Genomic DNA, 18239 nt, shown 5'->3' with positions numbered 1-18239 from the left:
AAATGCCAAACATACAGCCAATTTGACTTGCTGGTACTGCATGATACAGTACCTGCCTGTATTTCTCAGCATTGAGGACCCCATTAATCCTGACCAAATTCCAGACTGCTATTTTGCTGAAATGAAGCCCCGAACTTGAAAGTTAGAGATGTTCGGGTTCGGTTTTACCTGAATTTACTCAGATCTCATCAAAGCGGGATCTTATTGTCTATCCAAAACACGTGATAGCCGGCAGCTAATCTGAACAATCCGAACTTGCAATAAGAACAGATTAAATCCGAACCTGCACATCTCTACTTGAAAGGAACCTCCTTCATGCTTCAATTTTGTGTGAACACACTTATTATTGAACCTGATCTCTAGCCTTCTATTACAGCCAAATATTTAAAATATGGAATCCTCAGTCTAGAGCACCTGCTGCCATCTTTCTTCATCCCAGTTAATTTGTTCTAATACACAATTGAGTACTTGGCTGTGTATTCTCATCAAAGGAATGGTTTTTGGCTTAAATTCTTCTGCAAAGTCCACTTTTTGGGAAAGAAAACAGGTTTTTGGTCCCGCACTATGGTCGACATCTATTTAAGAGTAAATAAGTGAGAAGAATAAATCCAAATTAATTTTCAAAAAACACCAAAGTCCACTTTTGGCCAGACTTCGCCACACAGTAGATGAGTGTACCTGGGTCCATCTGGTTTCTGCCAGTTCTAAGCTGATGGCACTGCTGGACATCTGATTTTAAAATTGTGGTAAGCATGATGTCTTTCATCTGACGCACTAAGTTTCTACGGCTGACTACTGTGTCTAGGGTACTCACCTTTGTCCATTTCTTTGTGCTTCTTCAAAGGACTTCAACAACACATCTTGAAACCCAAGTCTGCTTTGAAATATTTGCTTGGGAGAGATCTTGCTGATGTAGTATAGCTACTTTGTTTTGATAAAAACTGGGTATTTCTTTGGTACTGTACTTAACAGAAGCCTAAAAACTGTAAGCAGGTCACAACCTAAACACAAATGTGAAGAAAAAAAAAAAAATGAACAGTCTTACTGGCGCTATAGGTGTGAATCCAATAATTGAAGTAAAGTCCAATCAATAAAGAGAAGGGAATTTTTCAGCAGTCAAAAGCTGTAGTTTTACAGGAAATCCTCAGGAGGTCCTGGTCAATATGACATCTAAAGAAATAATACAACATACAATAAAGTATCAAGCTGTGGGTACGACTTCACACCCTTGGCGAGGGGACATGGGTTAGAATAGGAAGTGATTCGCTTCAGACTTTCCAAATGTCCACCCGAAGATAGGTTTAACACCCCACATGTGCAGATGAAGTTGTAAGTAAGCTCACATGTATGCTTACTTCAATTAAGCAATCGGCATGCACATAATGGGATCTTTACACGTGTTCAGTGTTGAACCTATCTCCGGGTGGACAATTGCTTACCATGTTTATGACAATGTAATGATGTATGTACAGATTTTATAATGTTTGTAATTGTCACTGTCTTTTGTTTTGTATTCTGGTTACTGTATGTTTTACTGAGAAGCAATATGCCAATAAAAAGTAATAAAAAAATAAATAAATAAACATTTGATTTAATTTTCATGAAAATTGGTTCAGCCAACAAAGAGTCTGCAAATGTTCTGTAAAAAAAGCATTTATTAAACTGATTGTGATTTGATGGCAAGAATAGGTTTTTTTTTTCTAATTGAGTAAGCAGTGTGCATTGTGAGACTCCAGGCTATTTCTATGAAAGGCTGATCTTTAAAATAAGGAGTCGGTTTAGTAAGGGAACTGGAGCAAAAGGGATCAATATAGTGCAGTTTTAAAACGAACATAAAAGCAATATATCATATCTTTTTCAATTTTTTTTATTTTGTTAAGCACCACAAACAATAACATAACTATTTTCAGTGTACAAGCAAAGAATAAGAAAAATGTTAAACCTATCTTTGGTGATAGGATGACATCCAAATATCTTGGTATTGCAAATTTGAGGGTGATTACAATTAGAATCAATAATATTGAAGATCAGTAATATTGGTCTTCTTGTAGTCAGGATAGATAATGTACATTTAACCATGAATGAAATGTACTTTAAGCATGTTATCCTTCATACAAATGTCAGATGCCAATGAATATTAACAAAAGAAAAATAGAGGAGAATGCAGAGGAAGCCAGGCAATTTAACAGGACCCAATCCCCCAAATTTCTGAAACTAGAAAGGAATTTATCAGGGTTGGTAACCAACTTGAATATTTATAAAAAAAAAACCATTGGTTTAACTATCTTAAATTCCATCTTTGTAAAGATGTATTCACAAAAACGTGTAGCTGTATCACAATATGCATAAAAGATAGAAAATATGGCAAAATATAAACGCTTGGAGTGTCCCCTTTAGCGGCTGTCTCCTTTAGCGATGCAGGCAGGGACAGACAGCTGGGCATAGTGAGCGAATTGAGGCAGAACTGTTCTGCCTCCAGCATGGAACTGACGGAATGCAGTTCCATCTTGTTCCGGCTCACTTTAACCCCTGGTGGCCAGTGGTTCCAATAATCTATACATTGCTTGCCTGTGCCAGCAATGTATATATTTCTGGCTAATAAATAAATGATAATTGGTGGCCAGTGGTGCCAGCAATATATACATTGCTGGCCTGTGCTAGCAATGTATATATTACTGGCTTATAAATAAAACATTGGTGGCCAGTGCATGCTCCGTATTGAACAGGCTGGAGTCGGAACGAGCTGTTCGGCATGGACAAACAATGTGAGTATGCTCCATCTGGAGGAGACCGGTGAGCAGGGGGAGGGAGCGGGGTGGTCAGCCAGGCTGAAAGGCTGTAAAAACCTAGCGATGGCTGAAAAATTAGCTACTGTATCATCGCTAAATGTGCTGGTAAAACCAGCAGACTGCCTACCTAGCTAGCGATGATGCAGGAGCGTGCATCATTGCTAGTTGGCTGTCGATGGGGCATACACACTAGGCAACTTTCTAGTGTATATGGACGTTAACTATTAAGCCATGAGATGGAGCACGTTTCTGGACTTCTTAAAAGAAAGACTTTCAATTTTATTTTTGTGACATTCTGACTATACCGGCTGGTGTTGTTTTTTTTTTTAGTTTTGTATTTGTAAAATATTAGTGGTAAATATTACTTTTTCAATAGGTGCAATCTATATATCTGCAATAGGATGTAAAGTTATCTCTTCATTCTCTTTGACAGCTGTTGGAGAAACAGTGATTGCAGTAGCATTACAGTGCCGACCCTTGCTGTTGTGTGTTTTTTCTTTTTTTTTTGGGTGGAGGGAGGGTGCTCTATACAACACATTTTACACACACAAAAGGAACCATGCAACCTTACAATGAAAGGTCTGCACAAGTCCCATACCACCATCCTTGGCAATGTACACCTATGTATAAAACACATTAGAAGCTGTTAGTCGCACTACTACAATCCTACTCACAGTATTGCTATCATCCAGCCACTTTCGGATTCCAGCGAGGAACTCAGTCACTGGACCCAGTTTCAAGAAGAGCCCACCCGTATAAGAAGCCATACAGGACTTAGGCATTGGGGGTAAAGACAGGGCTGCTCACCAAGACTCTTCCAATAGTACCTGATTGCTGCTTACCCAGACTCAATCATTTCAGAAATAATCTTAAACATTGTTATTATGCAAGGTCATTTCTGTAACATTTTAACCTGTATAGGTGTCATATGGTTTTCTTATTGCATATATTATAGTACTTGTCTATCTTGTTACAAGAGACACCCTCTGGTTTACGTTTGTCAGTACCTCTGCACAAATACCATGAATCTCTTGTAAAACCTAGGTCGTCATTAGGCTTTAGTGAAATTGTGTAGAGTTTTTGAAAGCTTCACAACATGAAATAATGGATGTTTCCAAGAGCTTACTTGGCTCTCTGTACAACATTGCATGAATTTGTGCTTCCCGCTGTTCATAACAAACTAACAAAGAACAATTGGGGTTTTTAAAAACGGTGGGGGCTATTCAATTAGCTGCGATAATTTTCCGCAAGCAAAAATGGACTTATTGTTATTTTAGCCTGATGATCATTATCGGTCTGTCCAATTATAGACCCTGCTTTTTCTGGGGATTTTCCAGTGGATTACTTTTGCCAAGCCCAGTGTTTTCATGAAAAAACGTGGCTGTAAGGGTTGATTTCCAGGGATTTTGATTAACCCAAATCTTCAATAACTACCGGCATCGTGGGCAAATAGGATAGCTCCAGGCAAGTCAATTAGCCGTGTGTTAGATACAGTCGCTGTGAGTGACGCTGGCATTTTTAGTGGATATTTTTGAGGTTCTATCACGTTTGCATTCAAACAGTCAAACATCAGCATTGGGAGATCATCCAGTGTGCATTGTTACTACTTAAATCTTTTCACGTGCACCAGCACTACAAGTTAGGGCACACAACTGTTTTGATCTTCTAAAGACCTAGGTCCCAATCTTCTAACTTGCAACTTCCTGTGTTACCAGGTCTGCGTGTGACGGTGCTTCTCACATTGTTATTGATGGTGGTTGGTGCAGGTCTGCGTTGTGTTCCTGTATCGGATTTATGGGTCCGGAGAAGGTACGTTAGTTTACTGTGTGCAAAGGAAATAGGACATCCTTTTTACATACCTATGATAACTGTTGTATTCTATAATTGGGTGGATTTTTTTATTTAATTAAAATGCTGTGTGGTATGTTTTATGAAAGTGAGAAATAGTATTCAGCTGTATATGTCCAGTTTCTCCACCTGTAAAATCTACCCCTGTTTTTGTTAACTTGTAGAGGGTGGGAATATCTTTTCAGAATCTTAGAATATATAGGGTTTGGATTTTCATTCATAAACTTACTTAAATATCTATATTACAAGCCTTCCACTAGGCTGCTGGTCAATGGTCTTCTAGGTTAATCCTTAATAATGCAAAGGGGAACACGACAGGGCTGCCCATTATCTCCTTTACTTTTTAACCTAGCATTAGATCCTTTGTTACGCTATCTCCAACAATGGAGGATCTTGCAGGGAGCCAAAATTGGATCCCAAGAACTGAAGCTACAAGCTTTCGCAGATGATTTGTTGATATTCATCTCTAATCCCGAGACTAGCCTAAAACCTTTGTTCGACATTCTTCACCAATATGGTTTGATTTCGGGATTTAGGATTAATCTCTCAAAATCAAAAGCTTTAGCATTAGGTAGACATCCATACATACCAGATGCCTCCCTCAGTGGACTAAAATGGGCCTCTTCCCAAATACAATACTTAGGAATTACACTGACCAAAAATATTCACAATCTTTACTACAAAAACATAACATCACTCATTACAAAAATCGGTGCAGAGCTGGAGGGATGGCAACATTTACAACTATCTTATTTAGGTAGAGCCAATTAAATTAATTACCTTTCTAAAACTCTACAAGTTCTCCCACTTACTCTATCTGATGAAAAAAAAAATTACAGACCTTTTCAGGAATTTCATATGGTCCAAAAAAAGACGAGAATCAGCTTAAAAGTATTACATAGAACCAGAGCAGAGGGAGGGATCAACTTCCCTAACATTAAACTATATAATCAAGCAGCCATCTGTAGATACACAAAGGATTGGATCCATCACAAAAACCAATACGCCAATTATACTTTAGAACAACAGCTTATTCCATCTCTCAACTTAACATGTCTTCTACATTTACCCAAATGTGAGCTGCCCACACAGGTATTAGAAAATCCTCTCCTCATCTCAACATGGTCCACATGTCGCACAATACGTAACAAAGCTAAACTACATACCCTATATTCATTACATCTCCCTTTTTTGGGCAATGACTGCTTTCAACATGGAACGGCGACACAACCATTCCAGTCAAGGAGCTCCCAGGGACTACACTCCATTAAACAACTTGCTAACCATGAAACAAAAAAACCATTTACTTACATACAGGCAAAATCCCAATATGATTTCTTACCACCATGTAATCTAGCTTTTCTCCAAGCCCAACACTATACCAATAAGGGGATATCATATTTAAGTGCAGCGGATTGGGATAACCAACTTGATAAGGCCCTTTTAAATGGGCCAATTCCAAACAGGGATCACCAAGTGACGGTCACACTTCCCCAACCTAGATGAAAAGACTATTTTAAAAACCCTACTGTATTCTACTAAAACAATATCAGCCACGTCCTATAAAGACATGTTTTTAAAAATATTTTACATGGGTTATTTATCTCCCCATCGTTGCAGTTTAATGGGCCTAACCAATTCTTCGAAATGCCCTAAATGCAATCACTCAGATGCAAATTTATACCACTGTTTATGGGAGTGTACAGCTATTCAACAATTCTGGATGACAGTTAGAAAATTTGCAGTAGATCATTTGGTAAATTACTTACTGTTAATACCAGAGTGGGCCATTTTGGGATATCTACCAGCTACTCCAAAAATCTCTGTTGGCCGTAAGAGATTGTTGCTGTACCTTTCTTCGGTAGCGAAGAAATGCATATTGCAGCAGTGGATATCCACCACACCCCCTTCATTTCTTAAACAAAACCTTTTTTTTTCGAAATATGGGAGAGCTACATAGACACATTACCAGTGGAGACTAAACCGCAAATCCATAAGTGCTTCCGCACAGCTCTCTGGTATGAGACCAGAATACTTCTTCAAGACCCGCCAATTATTTAACTACGAAAAGGGCTTGAGCGTCTTGGACACGCATGGTTTTCCCCCTTCCCTCTCTAAGTCTTTCTCTCATACGGTTTTTATAATTGTTATTATTATTATTTTTTTTTTTTTATTATATACTTCGTTCTCACTCATTTGAGAATAACATGGGGTAAAATTATTATTTTAACGTTGCGAAAAAACAGACGCACCATGGTTCCATTTATTGACCCCATTTATTACAGTTTATTCTACACAGGAGTGACATTTACAGGAATTGATCAATATATTGTATATTTACCAAAAATGTATCCTCTATATGTTCAAAAATATAGAATTGTTAATGCATATAACTTATATTTACACAAAACTTTGTTGTACAACTTTCAAACTCATAGTTGTAGTCAATATTGACAGTAAAGAAGAGGAAAAAGTGATAATGTCTGCATTATTCAATGTTGTTTAATGATAATTCACACTGTTTTACCCGTCTCTTGAAATAAAAACAATAAAAAAAAAAAAAATTGTAGAGGGTGGTATAGGAGATTATATTAGGGAATGTGGTGTGGTATACACTAGTGTGGAATTTGTGTTTTATGTTTTTAACTTATTTTGTGTGTTTTATTTTCAGACTCATTCATGGGGGACAGTTGCTGAATGGATTGGCTGGACCAACTGCAATGAACGCTGCTCCGTTCCTCTCTACAACGTGGTTCTCCCCAAATGAGCGTGCTACGGCCACTGCTATTGCATCAATGCTTAATTACTTAGGTGGAGCCTGTGCATTTTTAGTAGGACCATTAGTGGTTCCAGCCCCAAATGGTACCTCTGACAATTTTCTATTTAAAGCTGACACAGGGTTCATAAAGGACCGTATTGAGGTGGTGATGTATGCAGGTAATTATCTGTGTAACCTTTTTTTTTTATGAATATTAAGAATTTTACACATTTGTTTATGCATAATTGAACTGTTTAATGCCATTGTAGAAGAGCATGCTGGTAGTCTAAACAATGTGATGGCCCCTGAAACTTTAAACCCTGGTGGGACCTGTCCCTTACAGTGGAGGTGGCAGTGCTGTGAATTCTGTTAAGTCATGAGCATGTAGCCAATTTTTATTAGGCCTCTGTCACGTTGCTGTGCTCTAATGGATTCTTCAATCTATCAAAAATGGCTGAATGCATTATTAGTGATTACGTTGATACAATTACAGTGCCATCAGTCATTATGGCACTGTAATTGACCTAATCATCTGTACCTCAGTTCAGTAGGAACTTGTTACCTCCCAGAGGCATGAAGCTCTTTTTTAGTCGCTACTTCAGTGAAACCACTGGTGCCTTATAAAACAAGATGTTGGGTTCTCTGGAATGTCTGTTAATCACCAAAATTGATGCTCAAAAAGTGTGCATAATTGACGTTATTAAGTGTTTACACACCGCCATCCAGATGCTCATGGTAAAGTAACTTCTAACAGCATAATGCTCTTATATTTACAAGTTAATTACTACTAAATGTGCTTTCCATAAAAAAACCCTATCAATTACATAATTCCTCTATGTTCCCACCAATATACAAAGAAGTGTTATATCAGTGATTTTTTTAGCTAATGTAGGAGATGTGGAGCTGGTTTAGCACTTCAGAAATCTCTGTGAATATTTTGATTACCAGTCAAATCAGACTGATTCTAATAAGTTGCATAACCCATTCTATTTGGAACGGACAGATTTTTTTTTTTTTTTCCAATTGACTGCCCACCAGGTGCATCTAGCCCACTTCCTGGCAGTAGGACGGTTGCAGAGAAATACACTGCTGCAAGCCAGGAGGAACTCTGCCGTAACAAAGACAAGGATGCTTTTTAGATGATCACTGCGTGCGGCTGACTGGTCAAAGATCAGAGTGCTTTAAAATTGGCATTGCCCACTGGAAAAGAGCAGCCCTAGGCTTTTCGACTTTCAGACGTTTGATGAAAGCTCCTGGGACTTTCCTCTCTAAACGCAACAGCTAGAATGTGTAAAGAGTCCCAGCAGCCGATTGAATCCCAGATGGGAGTCCTCATTTATGTGTGCTTTTGTTTGTGCTATAGTATTAGGCAGTATAGTAAAAAAAAAAAATCTAGTTTTATTAAATTGCCCTGTGCCTTCTGCAACGGTGGGAGTATACAGTAGATGATGGTGGTGAGGAAGCATTTTTAAGGTGTTTGTGCAGCTTGTTATGATTTCTTGTCAATCAGGATATAGTGTTCTATAAAGAATATGTACAAGAACCTATACTTGTTCCTATTCTACTCTAATCCGTTTTGGAAACTTATGACATGGATGGAGAATTATTTTGTGTCTAACGAAGAATTTCTAGTTCTACATGGGTTTTGTGGACTGATTCAGACCTGATCACTCATCTGACATTTTGCAGATGACTGCGCGTGGTTAGCTGCCACCCAGACAGAGTGAAAACCTGCCCTGTGTAAATCTGCAAGAGAATTGCGAAAATTGCACAATCTGATATCCTGTCACACACATCCATATTCAATTCACTCACAATCAAGTACTTTTTCCCAGTCTGCAGATGTGAGTAAAGGGGTGTACACACGATGCAATGTACTTTCTATTCAATCCCGATTCAATTCTAGGCACAAAGTCACCCAAACCTCCTTCTGCTCTTGAGTCAGCTGATGGGTCACCCTGCGTGCAGAAACCTTGCTCAGGCCAAGTTTTTTGTGGAGTATAAAGTGGATGGATCGCTGTTAGATGCCGATTTACTTCTCTGACTGTGCCACGATGACCATGGTGTCCACTTAAACATTGACTTGCATGGCAGCAGTGTTGTCCACGGTGATAAGGGACACAGGTTTCCGCAGTAATCCTTGACTTTTAGGGACTGTCTACCTGGAACACAATTCTGCAAACCACTCAAAAACAGTTGTCTGAGATAGGGCTTCCTCCCAAAAGCAGATTGCATTAGTTAAAAGCTCTTGCAGTACTACTTCTCTGGTTTTGTGCTTTCATATTTCACAAGACTTTTAGTTTTAGATTACAGTTCACAACAGTTCTGGTTTAGGTCTACTCTGGCTATGCACTGAATCTTCCAGAAACTTCTTGCAAACCCCTCATCAGTTATACAATTCTTGGATTTAAACATTTTTTAAAAGGTGTTGGGACATAGGGTGTAACTGGAACTGTTATTTGAAGGAAGATCAAAGCAAGATTTTCTAGAGAGATTTACTATAAGTTCATGTCCGTTACCACTATTTTGTTAGTAGTAGGAGCATGTTTAAGGATACAGTGGATAAGAGAATGGAGTTTAAAAAAAAAGAAGACCTAACTGTGTACAAAGCAATAAGGTTTTGGAGCTCAACAATACATTGAATAGAAGCAAGAATTGCAAAGCAATATTTGTTGAGAAATTTAGAAAGAATGCCAAAGGCTGTGGAATACATCTACGAGGCTTCACTTGACATGGTCATTTTCTAGTCAAGTTCCACGTCTTTATAAAAGAGCTAGCTGTCTCGGGAATATCTGTTGTCATGCTTTTGGAAAGAAAATTGGACTTGCTTAAAAGATTCCGTCAAGCAATAAAAAGATTTGGCCCACAGATCACTTAATTTATAGCTTCATGGGATATAAACCTTTTAATGAATTAACTCATCTTGAGCAGTTATCTTGATTGTTGTCATGTCAGCTAGGGAAGTAATTACACCCTTTTTGGGTGGTAGACCCCTTTTGAAGATCATGTTTATTAGGACAAATCCAACATTTGTTCCAAAGTAGATTCTGCTTTTTCATCTTAACCAATACCTCAAGGTATCATCATTCTTCACCAAAAAACGAGAGAGAAAACTAACTTCATATATTTAGATCTTGTAAGAGCCAGCTTTTTCTACTTTCTCACAGTGAAAGAATTACAGCTGACAACATTTATTAGTTCTCTTAGTAGTAAACAAGAAAGCTGATTGACCAACTAAGCAGACCTATATGCAAGATGTATTACTGAAGTAAAGTATGGTTTAGAGTAAAGACAGAGACCAATTCCTCCTATACAAAAGAAAAAAGAAAGGTATTGGATTTTTATATGGATGGGAAATTGTGTAAGCGATTCATTGTCAGAGTTAAGGAACTTGGAAGGACTGCATAAGAGGTGGGAAAAACTATAGGGCGGTACACTGAAAAAACTTCCAGTCTGTACTAGGGAGAACAGGTCCTTACTCTAGGGTAGCAATTACCTTTGGTTATCTCGAAGAATTATCTGTGAGTATAATAAATTCGAAAACCCTAATATGTACACTCAGATGCTTATCTTCCATTCACCTTCCCCTTTAAAGGGAAAATGTTCTATATGTTCATTAATTGTATTTAATTTTGTAGGCTTTGTTAGACCTTGTAGAAAATGTGCATATTTGGTATTGTTGTACTTTGAATATAAAGCTAGTATAGATCTACTATATTGACACTTATAGGGCTGCTATGGCTCTTCCTCCTTCACATCTCATCAATGTGATACAGGAAGCAATACTCACAAGATGTGATAACATCAGGTGCTGGTGTGGTGTGTAAAATCTCCCGTCTCTGGCAACTCCTGACAGAGCTATAGAGCATTACCTATGGTCATATCCCATGATCTGCCAGACCCCTAGTCATTAGAGTAATTTGCCTACATACTATCCTTATTTCTGTCATGTAATGTAATAATAGAACATCTGTTCTGGGTGGAGTTACCCTACAAGTGTCCTATTCTACTTGGGTGTAGGTAGAATTTGGGGGTGTAACCATAGCTATTGCACATTGTGCTTAGTGACTAATACCCCTTTTACACTCAAATCCCGGATCCAACACTGTTCCAAGCCAGGTCGGACCCGGGATTTGCACCGATTACACTGTGGTGCCGACCCGCAGTGTAAATGAGGGCGGCATTCAGAGATGACCGGGACCACCGATAATCCCGCCAAGCCCACCGTCGCACTGGAGGCAAGCCCAGCACCAAGGTAAGCTGCTGGGCTACCACCAGCCCCTGTGCACCTCCAGAGCCCCTGTCCACGAGGTGAATGGATGCCACACAATGGCATCCATTCACCTCCTACCTGCCTCCGCTGCTGTCTGCTGTGTGTGCCCCCCCGCCCAACCTCCATGTTGACCGCAGGACGCTGCGGTCCGGAGATTGGGCTTCCCCAATTGCTTTAAACGGGAGCCTGGTCGGATGACCGAGCGTACCCATTTACACTGCCCTCTACCCAGGTCCTGTCCGTGTTTTACCCTGGTCAAGTCCCGTGTAAAGGGACACTTTTACACCGCCACTGACCTGGGTCCACTAGGGAAAATCCAGGGTTTTTGCGGTAGTGTTAAAGGGGTATTATTAATCAGAGATCAAGGTTCCATGTTACATTGTTTTTATTTATTTTTTTTTGTTTATTTTTTTTTACTTGCAGAGTTTGGAATAATCTCTGTGGTCTTTGCTGCTGTTTTGGCCTATTTCCCTTCCCGTCCCCCGGTTCCCCCTAGTATTGCTGCTGCTGCTCGCAGACTAAGTTACAGAAGCAGTTTTGGAAAGCTGCTTGGGTAAGTTCTGCATAAACATCCTGCATATTTATAATGCTCTCTTTTTTTTTTTTTTATAAGTGATGGTATCATTAAAGGTTTATTTTCCCAATAATTTAGTTTTTTTGGTGGTCATGAATAAAGATCGATTTATTACTATTAGAAGTGCAATTGAATTGCAGCAATCCTTGTCAGTGGCAATAGGTTTAGTGATTATAAGTGGCTATCGGATTTGAATATTTTCTAAAACTGGATACTAACCTTTCAGCACATGTGTGGGAAGCTCTGAATTGGGCTGGAAGAGAGGGATTCTAGGCAAACCCTGGTGATTGTATTCTTAATGAGAGCAACTGATCAGGTGGTGATGGTTATCTAGAAAATATGGAAATAACACACTATAGTTTGTCTTTATTCCTTGTATGTTTTACAGACTTAATGGGACATATGTTATAGGGTCTGAGCTAGCCGGAGCTGTGGGATGCCGGACAGTCTGACTGCCCCTTTAAAAAAAATAACCCACAGAAATCATCCGGCATACCACATCTCCTACAAACTTGGACCCTGTTTCATTTCCCTGAATAGGTCTGTTACATTTAGTCCTATTATTCACATTGTGTGACAAGTCATCCCATCATCCTAATACTTAACTTTCATTTGAGTATTTTAAAGTACCTGTGCTTGTTATCCACAATCCGTTTCTCTGAAAACCCTATACATAGTATTACCGCAAGGCTGTTTCAGCTGGGTGTCATAATCTGCCGATTTATACACTGACCGTAACGCCCTGCCTCCCCGTGTTGCCGCTGTATGTGCTGAGGATGCAAGCTTCTCCTCGTCTTCCCATTCATCTTGGACAACCTTATCCCTAAGGGTCATAGGGGCAGATGTATTAAGCCATAACAAGTGATAAATGCAAGGGTGATAAAGAGAGATAAACGTCCAGCCAATCACCTGCCAACTGCCATGTTACAGGCTGTGTTTGAAAAAAGTCAGTAAGGAGCTGATTGTTTGGATGTTTATCTCTCTTTGGGGCGCATTTATCATTATAAAGCGATACCGGCGTGATGACATCGCCGGACATCGTATTGCGGTATTGTGAAATACCGCTGGTATGTATCATAACAAGGGGGCAGGGACAGGGCTCCAAAAGAAGCCCATCCCTGAGAAGCCCTGACCCGGAAGCCGAGGGGTCAGCGCATGCGCGGTTATGCGCTGACCCCCTCTGACCACACTGCCCCGCTCGGCAGTGCGATGTGTAGCCACAGGCTACAATGGGCTATCGCCATATCAGAATGGCGATAGCCCAGGGATGCGAAGCCGGGCTGCTCGATGTTAATACATCGGGCAGCTTCGCATCCCCCATAGAAACCTATGGGGGATGCGGCCGTCGGCGGTGAAGGGGGGGATCGCAGCCGGGATACATTTGGGGGATACTAAATATTTGCGGTTATCCGTTTTCGGGGATTTAACCGCAAATATTGCTTGATAAATGCGGCCCTTTATCACCCTTGCATTTATCTCTTGTTAAGGCTTAATACACCTGCCCCATTATAATGTTACTGCATGTATGAGAAAGAAAAGAGTGGACATTAGACTCTGGTGGGGCACACTCTATTTCAGAGAAATATCTGCCCAAAATCTGCAAAAAAAACCAGTAGAAAAATCATTTATAGGTTTAAAAGGTGAACAGCACTGTGAAAATGGTTAAAGAAACTAGTGCAGTAGTTCTCAAACTCGGTCCTCGGACCCCACACCGTTCATATTTTCCAGGTTGCCCAACAGGTGCATTCATTACTCATTAACACATTTTAAAAGATCCACAGGCGGAGCTAAAACATGTAAGCTAAAGCGGAGACTCAGAGTATGTATGCTGTGTATTCTTTTGATCTGCATGTTCAGACATTCAGGGGTGGAGCGAGTAAAGCTTGAGCTCCTGTTAGTGGCAACAGAAGATACTGAATCTCTGTAACCTGTTCACAGACTGCACATTAGTTAGTAGAGCATCCACTGAAGTTCAGTTCGGGAGTAGAGGTTTGGAGGCTTGTCTGGCATCTCTATTTAGTGATATGGAGCATGCAGTCAGTGTGGCGTCCATCACTTCCCTCTTCTCAGTCACACAGCGTTGTGGCCAGATTCTACAGAACAGTATTTTAAGGGGAACACGGGGTGATTTTAGGTTGGATCGCAAAAGCATATTCAGTCTTTAATGGACAAAACCATGTGCACTGCAGGTGGGGCAAATGTAACATGGGCAGAGAGATTTCTCGATTTGGGTAAGTTATTTTGATTCTGTGCTGAGGAAATACTGGCTTTTTTTTATTTTTCCACAGCAGCAGGCTAATGTAACTGTGCTCCACACCACACACACACACACACACACACACACACACACACACACAGATATATATATATATATATATATATATATATATATATTTTCTATATCTGATCAGCCAGTGAAGGAGCTTTACTACACTGCGGTGATTATTTGAGAGGTGATACTCTTATCCGGATCTATTTTCATTTGATCTATAAGGTGCATCCGTATGAATAGGTCCAATAGTCCAATAATTAAGGACCTCATCCTTACAGAAATATCTAGCATACAAAGCCGGATTGGCTTCCACCAAATCTTTCATCTCATTGATTTCATCTTGTCCGAATGAAACATTAGTTGCCACACAGGCCTAATTATTTTGTCACACCCCTGATGAAGTCGTTCTGACAAAACGCGTTGGGTTTCAATAAAGAACTTTTATCCTGAAAGAATCTCACGTGTCATTCTGGAAGGGGACAAAGAATTGTCATAAGAAGTGTGATTGATGCATCATTCAGTAACTATTGTATGATTGACTAGGTGGTACTAAGTCCAGCGCTCTCCGATAAACCCATCTTTTTGTGTATCTCTGTTGTCAGACTCGCACTAACAGGAGAGCCTTATCGGAGCAGCAGCTTATATAAAATCCTTTAGTGGAAGACGAAGGCCAATATTTATATATATATATATATAAAAAAGGACGCACTCTCCAGAATATATAAATGCAATAAAAAGCTGTGCATTTCAATGATACTTGTCAAGAGAAAAATTTTTGTTACTCAACGTTTCCGTCCTCTGGGGGACCTTCGTCAGGAGATAGGCATCAATAACAACAATCCAACACAGGGCACAGCTATGACCACACAGCAGGTTCCTACATTTTTCTCTTGACAAGTATCATTGAAATACACAGCTTTTTATTGCATTTATATATTCTGGAGAGTGCGTCCTTTTTTTCTTGTACATGAGGACTTTGTTCTGGATGACACCCCGGGAGTTGTTTGATTGCTGGATGGAGTGCGATCCTGGAGTGCGATCCTATTTCTACATTTTATATATATATATATATATATATATATATATATATATATATATATATATATATATATATATATATATATATATATATATATATATATATATATATATATATATTCACACACACAGTCCGTAGCCCTCTCACCAACTGGTAGGGGTAATGGAGCACACTCCCATATGTAACAAGTCTTCTAAAGAAACTCCGTAGTTATATTCCAACTTAAATAATTTATTTACAATGGTATATAATCCATATATGCTCCGACGTTTCGGTCCAACTTAAGGACCTTCTCAAGGAGCTTTAGTCGTCCAAGTTACCCTCAATCATCATAGTAGTAGCCCAACATCGGGGTAGGACCAATTCTACACTAAAATAATTTTCTTTAAGACCACCGAGTGCCTCTGCTTTGTCTACAGCCTAAATAAATAAATATAAATATAGTATCACCCACACCTTGACAAAGGGGAGTATAATCCCAGAAAGTTGGATTGTTGCACTTTTGAGTGCTGCTGTTTGTTTCTTCGACTGCGTATGTATGTATGTATGTATGTATGTATGTATGTATGTATGTGTGTATATGTGTGTGTGTATATATATATATATATATATATATATATATATATATATATATATATATATATATGTGTATGTATGTGTGTATATATATATATATATATAATCTGAATTCATTTCATTGCACTGACTATTCCTTTGTCATCTATTCCTGCTCACTGCTATTTCCTTCACTTCCAAAGCTTCCAGTGACTGTCATTTTGCACTTTTTAAGTGTCAAATAATGCATTTGCCAAGATTTGTGCTTCCAGATATTTGTTTTATGCATTGTTATGCCAGGACTCCCTAGCATATTAATTGTAATGATTTGTAGGAGTCCATTGCTTACTTAACACAAAATCATTCTGACACAGACTGTGATTTGTAATGTGTGCTTATATAGAGCACAATACAGATAACCTTTCAACGTTTTGTGAAATGTAACTAGGGATGCAGTCTGTCTCCAGCTGCTGATGTTTCTGTAGTTGTCATGGATTTGTTAATGTATATAGCAGCATCTGAAAGTCAATCTGTAAGCAAGCTGCAGGATTCACTTAATTGACATTTTTACCTGATCGGCCTTGTAAATGAAGTATTCAGGCAAGTAAATGGAAGTAGATGCACAGCTGCGGTCTGGGATCTGTAGACTAAATGCAATGATGCCATTCTGTTTACTTTCTGTCTGATACTCCTTTCCAACTGCAGCTCTTAAACTGTGTAATTTGCATTTTTTTAGCCTTTTTAAACGGGTAGAGCTGCAGTGGGAATGCTCCAGGTTGCTGTACCCGTTTAAAAATACCGTTTTTTTTTCAAACGGGTATTAAAAAATCAGGAAACCCGACAAATAGGGCTTCGCTGATTTTTTTTAATCCGAATTTCTCGGCTTCTGATTGGCCGCTAGGCGGCCAAAAGGATCATTCAGATGAGAGGCGCGGAAGATGAAACATCTATGCGCCTCTCAGTCCGATCGGGTACCGGCAGCTGATGCGGTGGACTACGGCGGAGACAGAGAAGATGGCGGGATCTTCACCAGAGGACCTGGTGAGTAGGATTTCCTTCCACATGTTCCCCCCACTCGGACTCTGAAGCCCTGGAGCCCCGGACCCCGGGACCCAGTGGAGTAACTAGATTCATGTGGGCCCCATAGCAAAAGTTTTTAAGGGCCCCTATTTATCACCTAATGCTGAAAAATGCATAGAGCACATGATACTTTGTCAGGCAAAGTGGGCCCCTCTCAGCTCTGGGCCCCATAGCAGCTGCACCCCCTGCACCTATGGTAGTTACGCCATTGCCGGGACCAACCTACGGGCTCAAGATAGGTAAGTATCAGTATGTGTGTGTAATGTATGTATTAAACTTTTATTTTTCTGTGTTGTCAGTGTGTGTTTATTTAACTATTTCTTTTACTGTAGAACTACAAGTGCCAGCGGGCCCTTTAATGCCCCGCATGCTGGGACTTGTGGTTCTCCATGTCCCAGCATGCGGGGGAGGCTTACTGGGACTCATAGTTCCACAGTAAAAGACAATAATTTATTCTATTTTTTTACACTCAATCAGCCCGGTGACCACCGCACAGGGTCACCGGGGACAGCACCAGGCTTCAGCCTGGTCAGGTAAGTCCTGGAGGGGGGGGGGACCCCTTTATTGGGGGGGGGTCCCCACTCCCCCAGGGCCCCTGGCCAGGCTGACTGGTCAGTAGGGATGAATGTTTTGGCCGCAGGACCTTATCTAATAAGTGTCCCCCGGCTGTGACATTACCCTGCTGGCTGGTTTGGCCTGGGGCTGGTTCTTAAAATACGGGGGACCCCTAGTCATTTTGTCCCCCGTATTTTGGGAACCAGCCCTGGACCTGGAGCTTAGGGCTGGTTTTAAATAATCAGCGAAGCCCTAATTGTCATTTTAAATAAATATGGTCATCGCCAGTGTTCTCTCACCAGAGAACACTGGCCATAAAAGATGGCTCAGCATACATCGCTGTCTGCTGAGCAATCAGTGCTTCACTAGATCGCTTCGCACAAAGGCTTACACGCACCATGTGTACAGGGCATAACAATCCATATTTCCGTTCACATGTACACCCAGACACATTCATACTATGTTTCATTTAGTTGAGTCATTTGAAACCCACACA

The 18239-nt window shown here is 40.0% G+C and overlaps 1 protein-coding gene across 3 annotated transcripts in view; it reads left to right on the top strand.

The window, feature by feature from the left end:
• SLC49A4 (solute carrier family 49 member 4) overlaps positions 1-18239 on the top strand; it is a 55844-nt gene that overhangs the window by 14206 nt on the left and 23399 nt on the right. For all 3 annotated transcript variants that reach the window (XM_083153607.1, XM_083153608.1, XM_083153610.1), the window contains exons 2-4: positions 4505-4598; positions 7309-7574; positions 12092-12221. In XM_083153607.1, coding sequence (XP_083009733.1) covers positions 4505-4598; positions 7309-7574; positions 12092-12221 — 490 coding nt within the window. The remainder of the gene's footprint in view (positions 1-4504; positions 4599-7308; positions 7575-12091; positions 12222-18239) is intronic.

This window comes from Crinia signifera, chromosome 7 (assembly GCF_055691185.1).
Source record: "Crinia signifera chromosome 7, ASM5569118v1, whole genome shotgun sequence".
In the NCBI taxonomy this organism is placed as follows: Eukaryota; Metazoa; Chordata; class Amphibia; order Anura; family Myobatrachidae; genus Crinia; species Crinia signifera.
The sequence above is the reverse complement of the archived record's forward strand: the minus strand, read 5'-3'. Positions and strand labels throughout refer to the sequence as shown.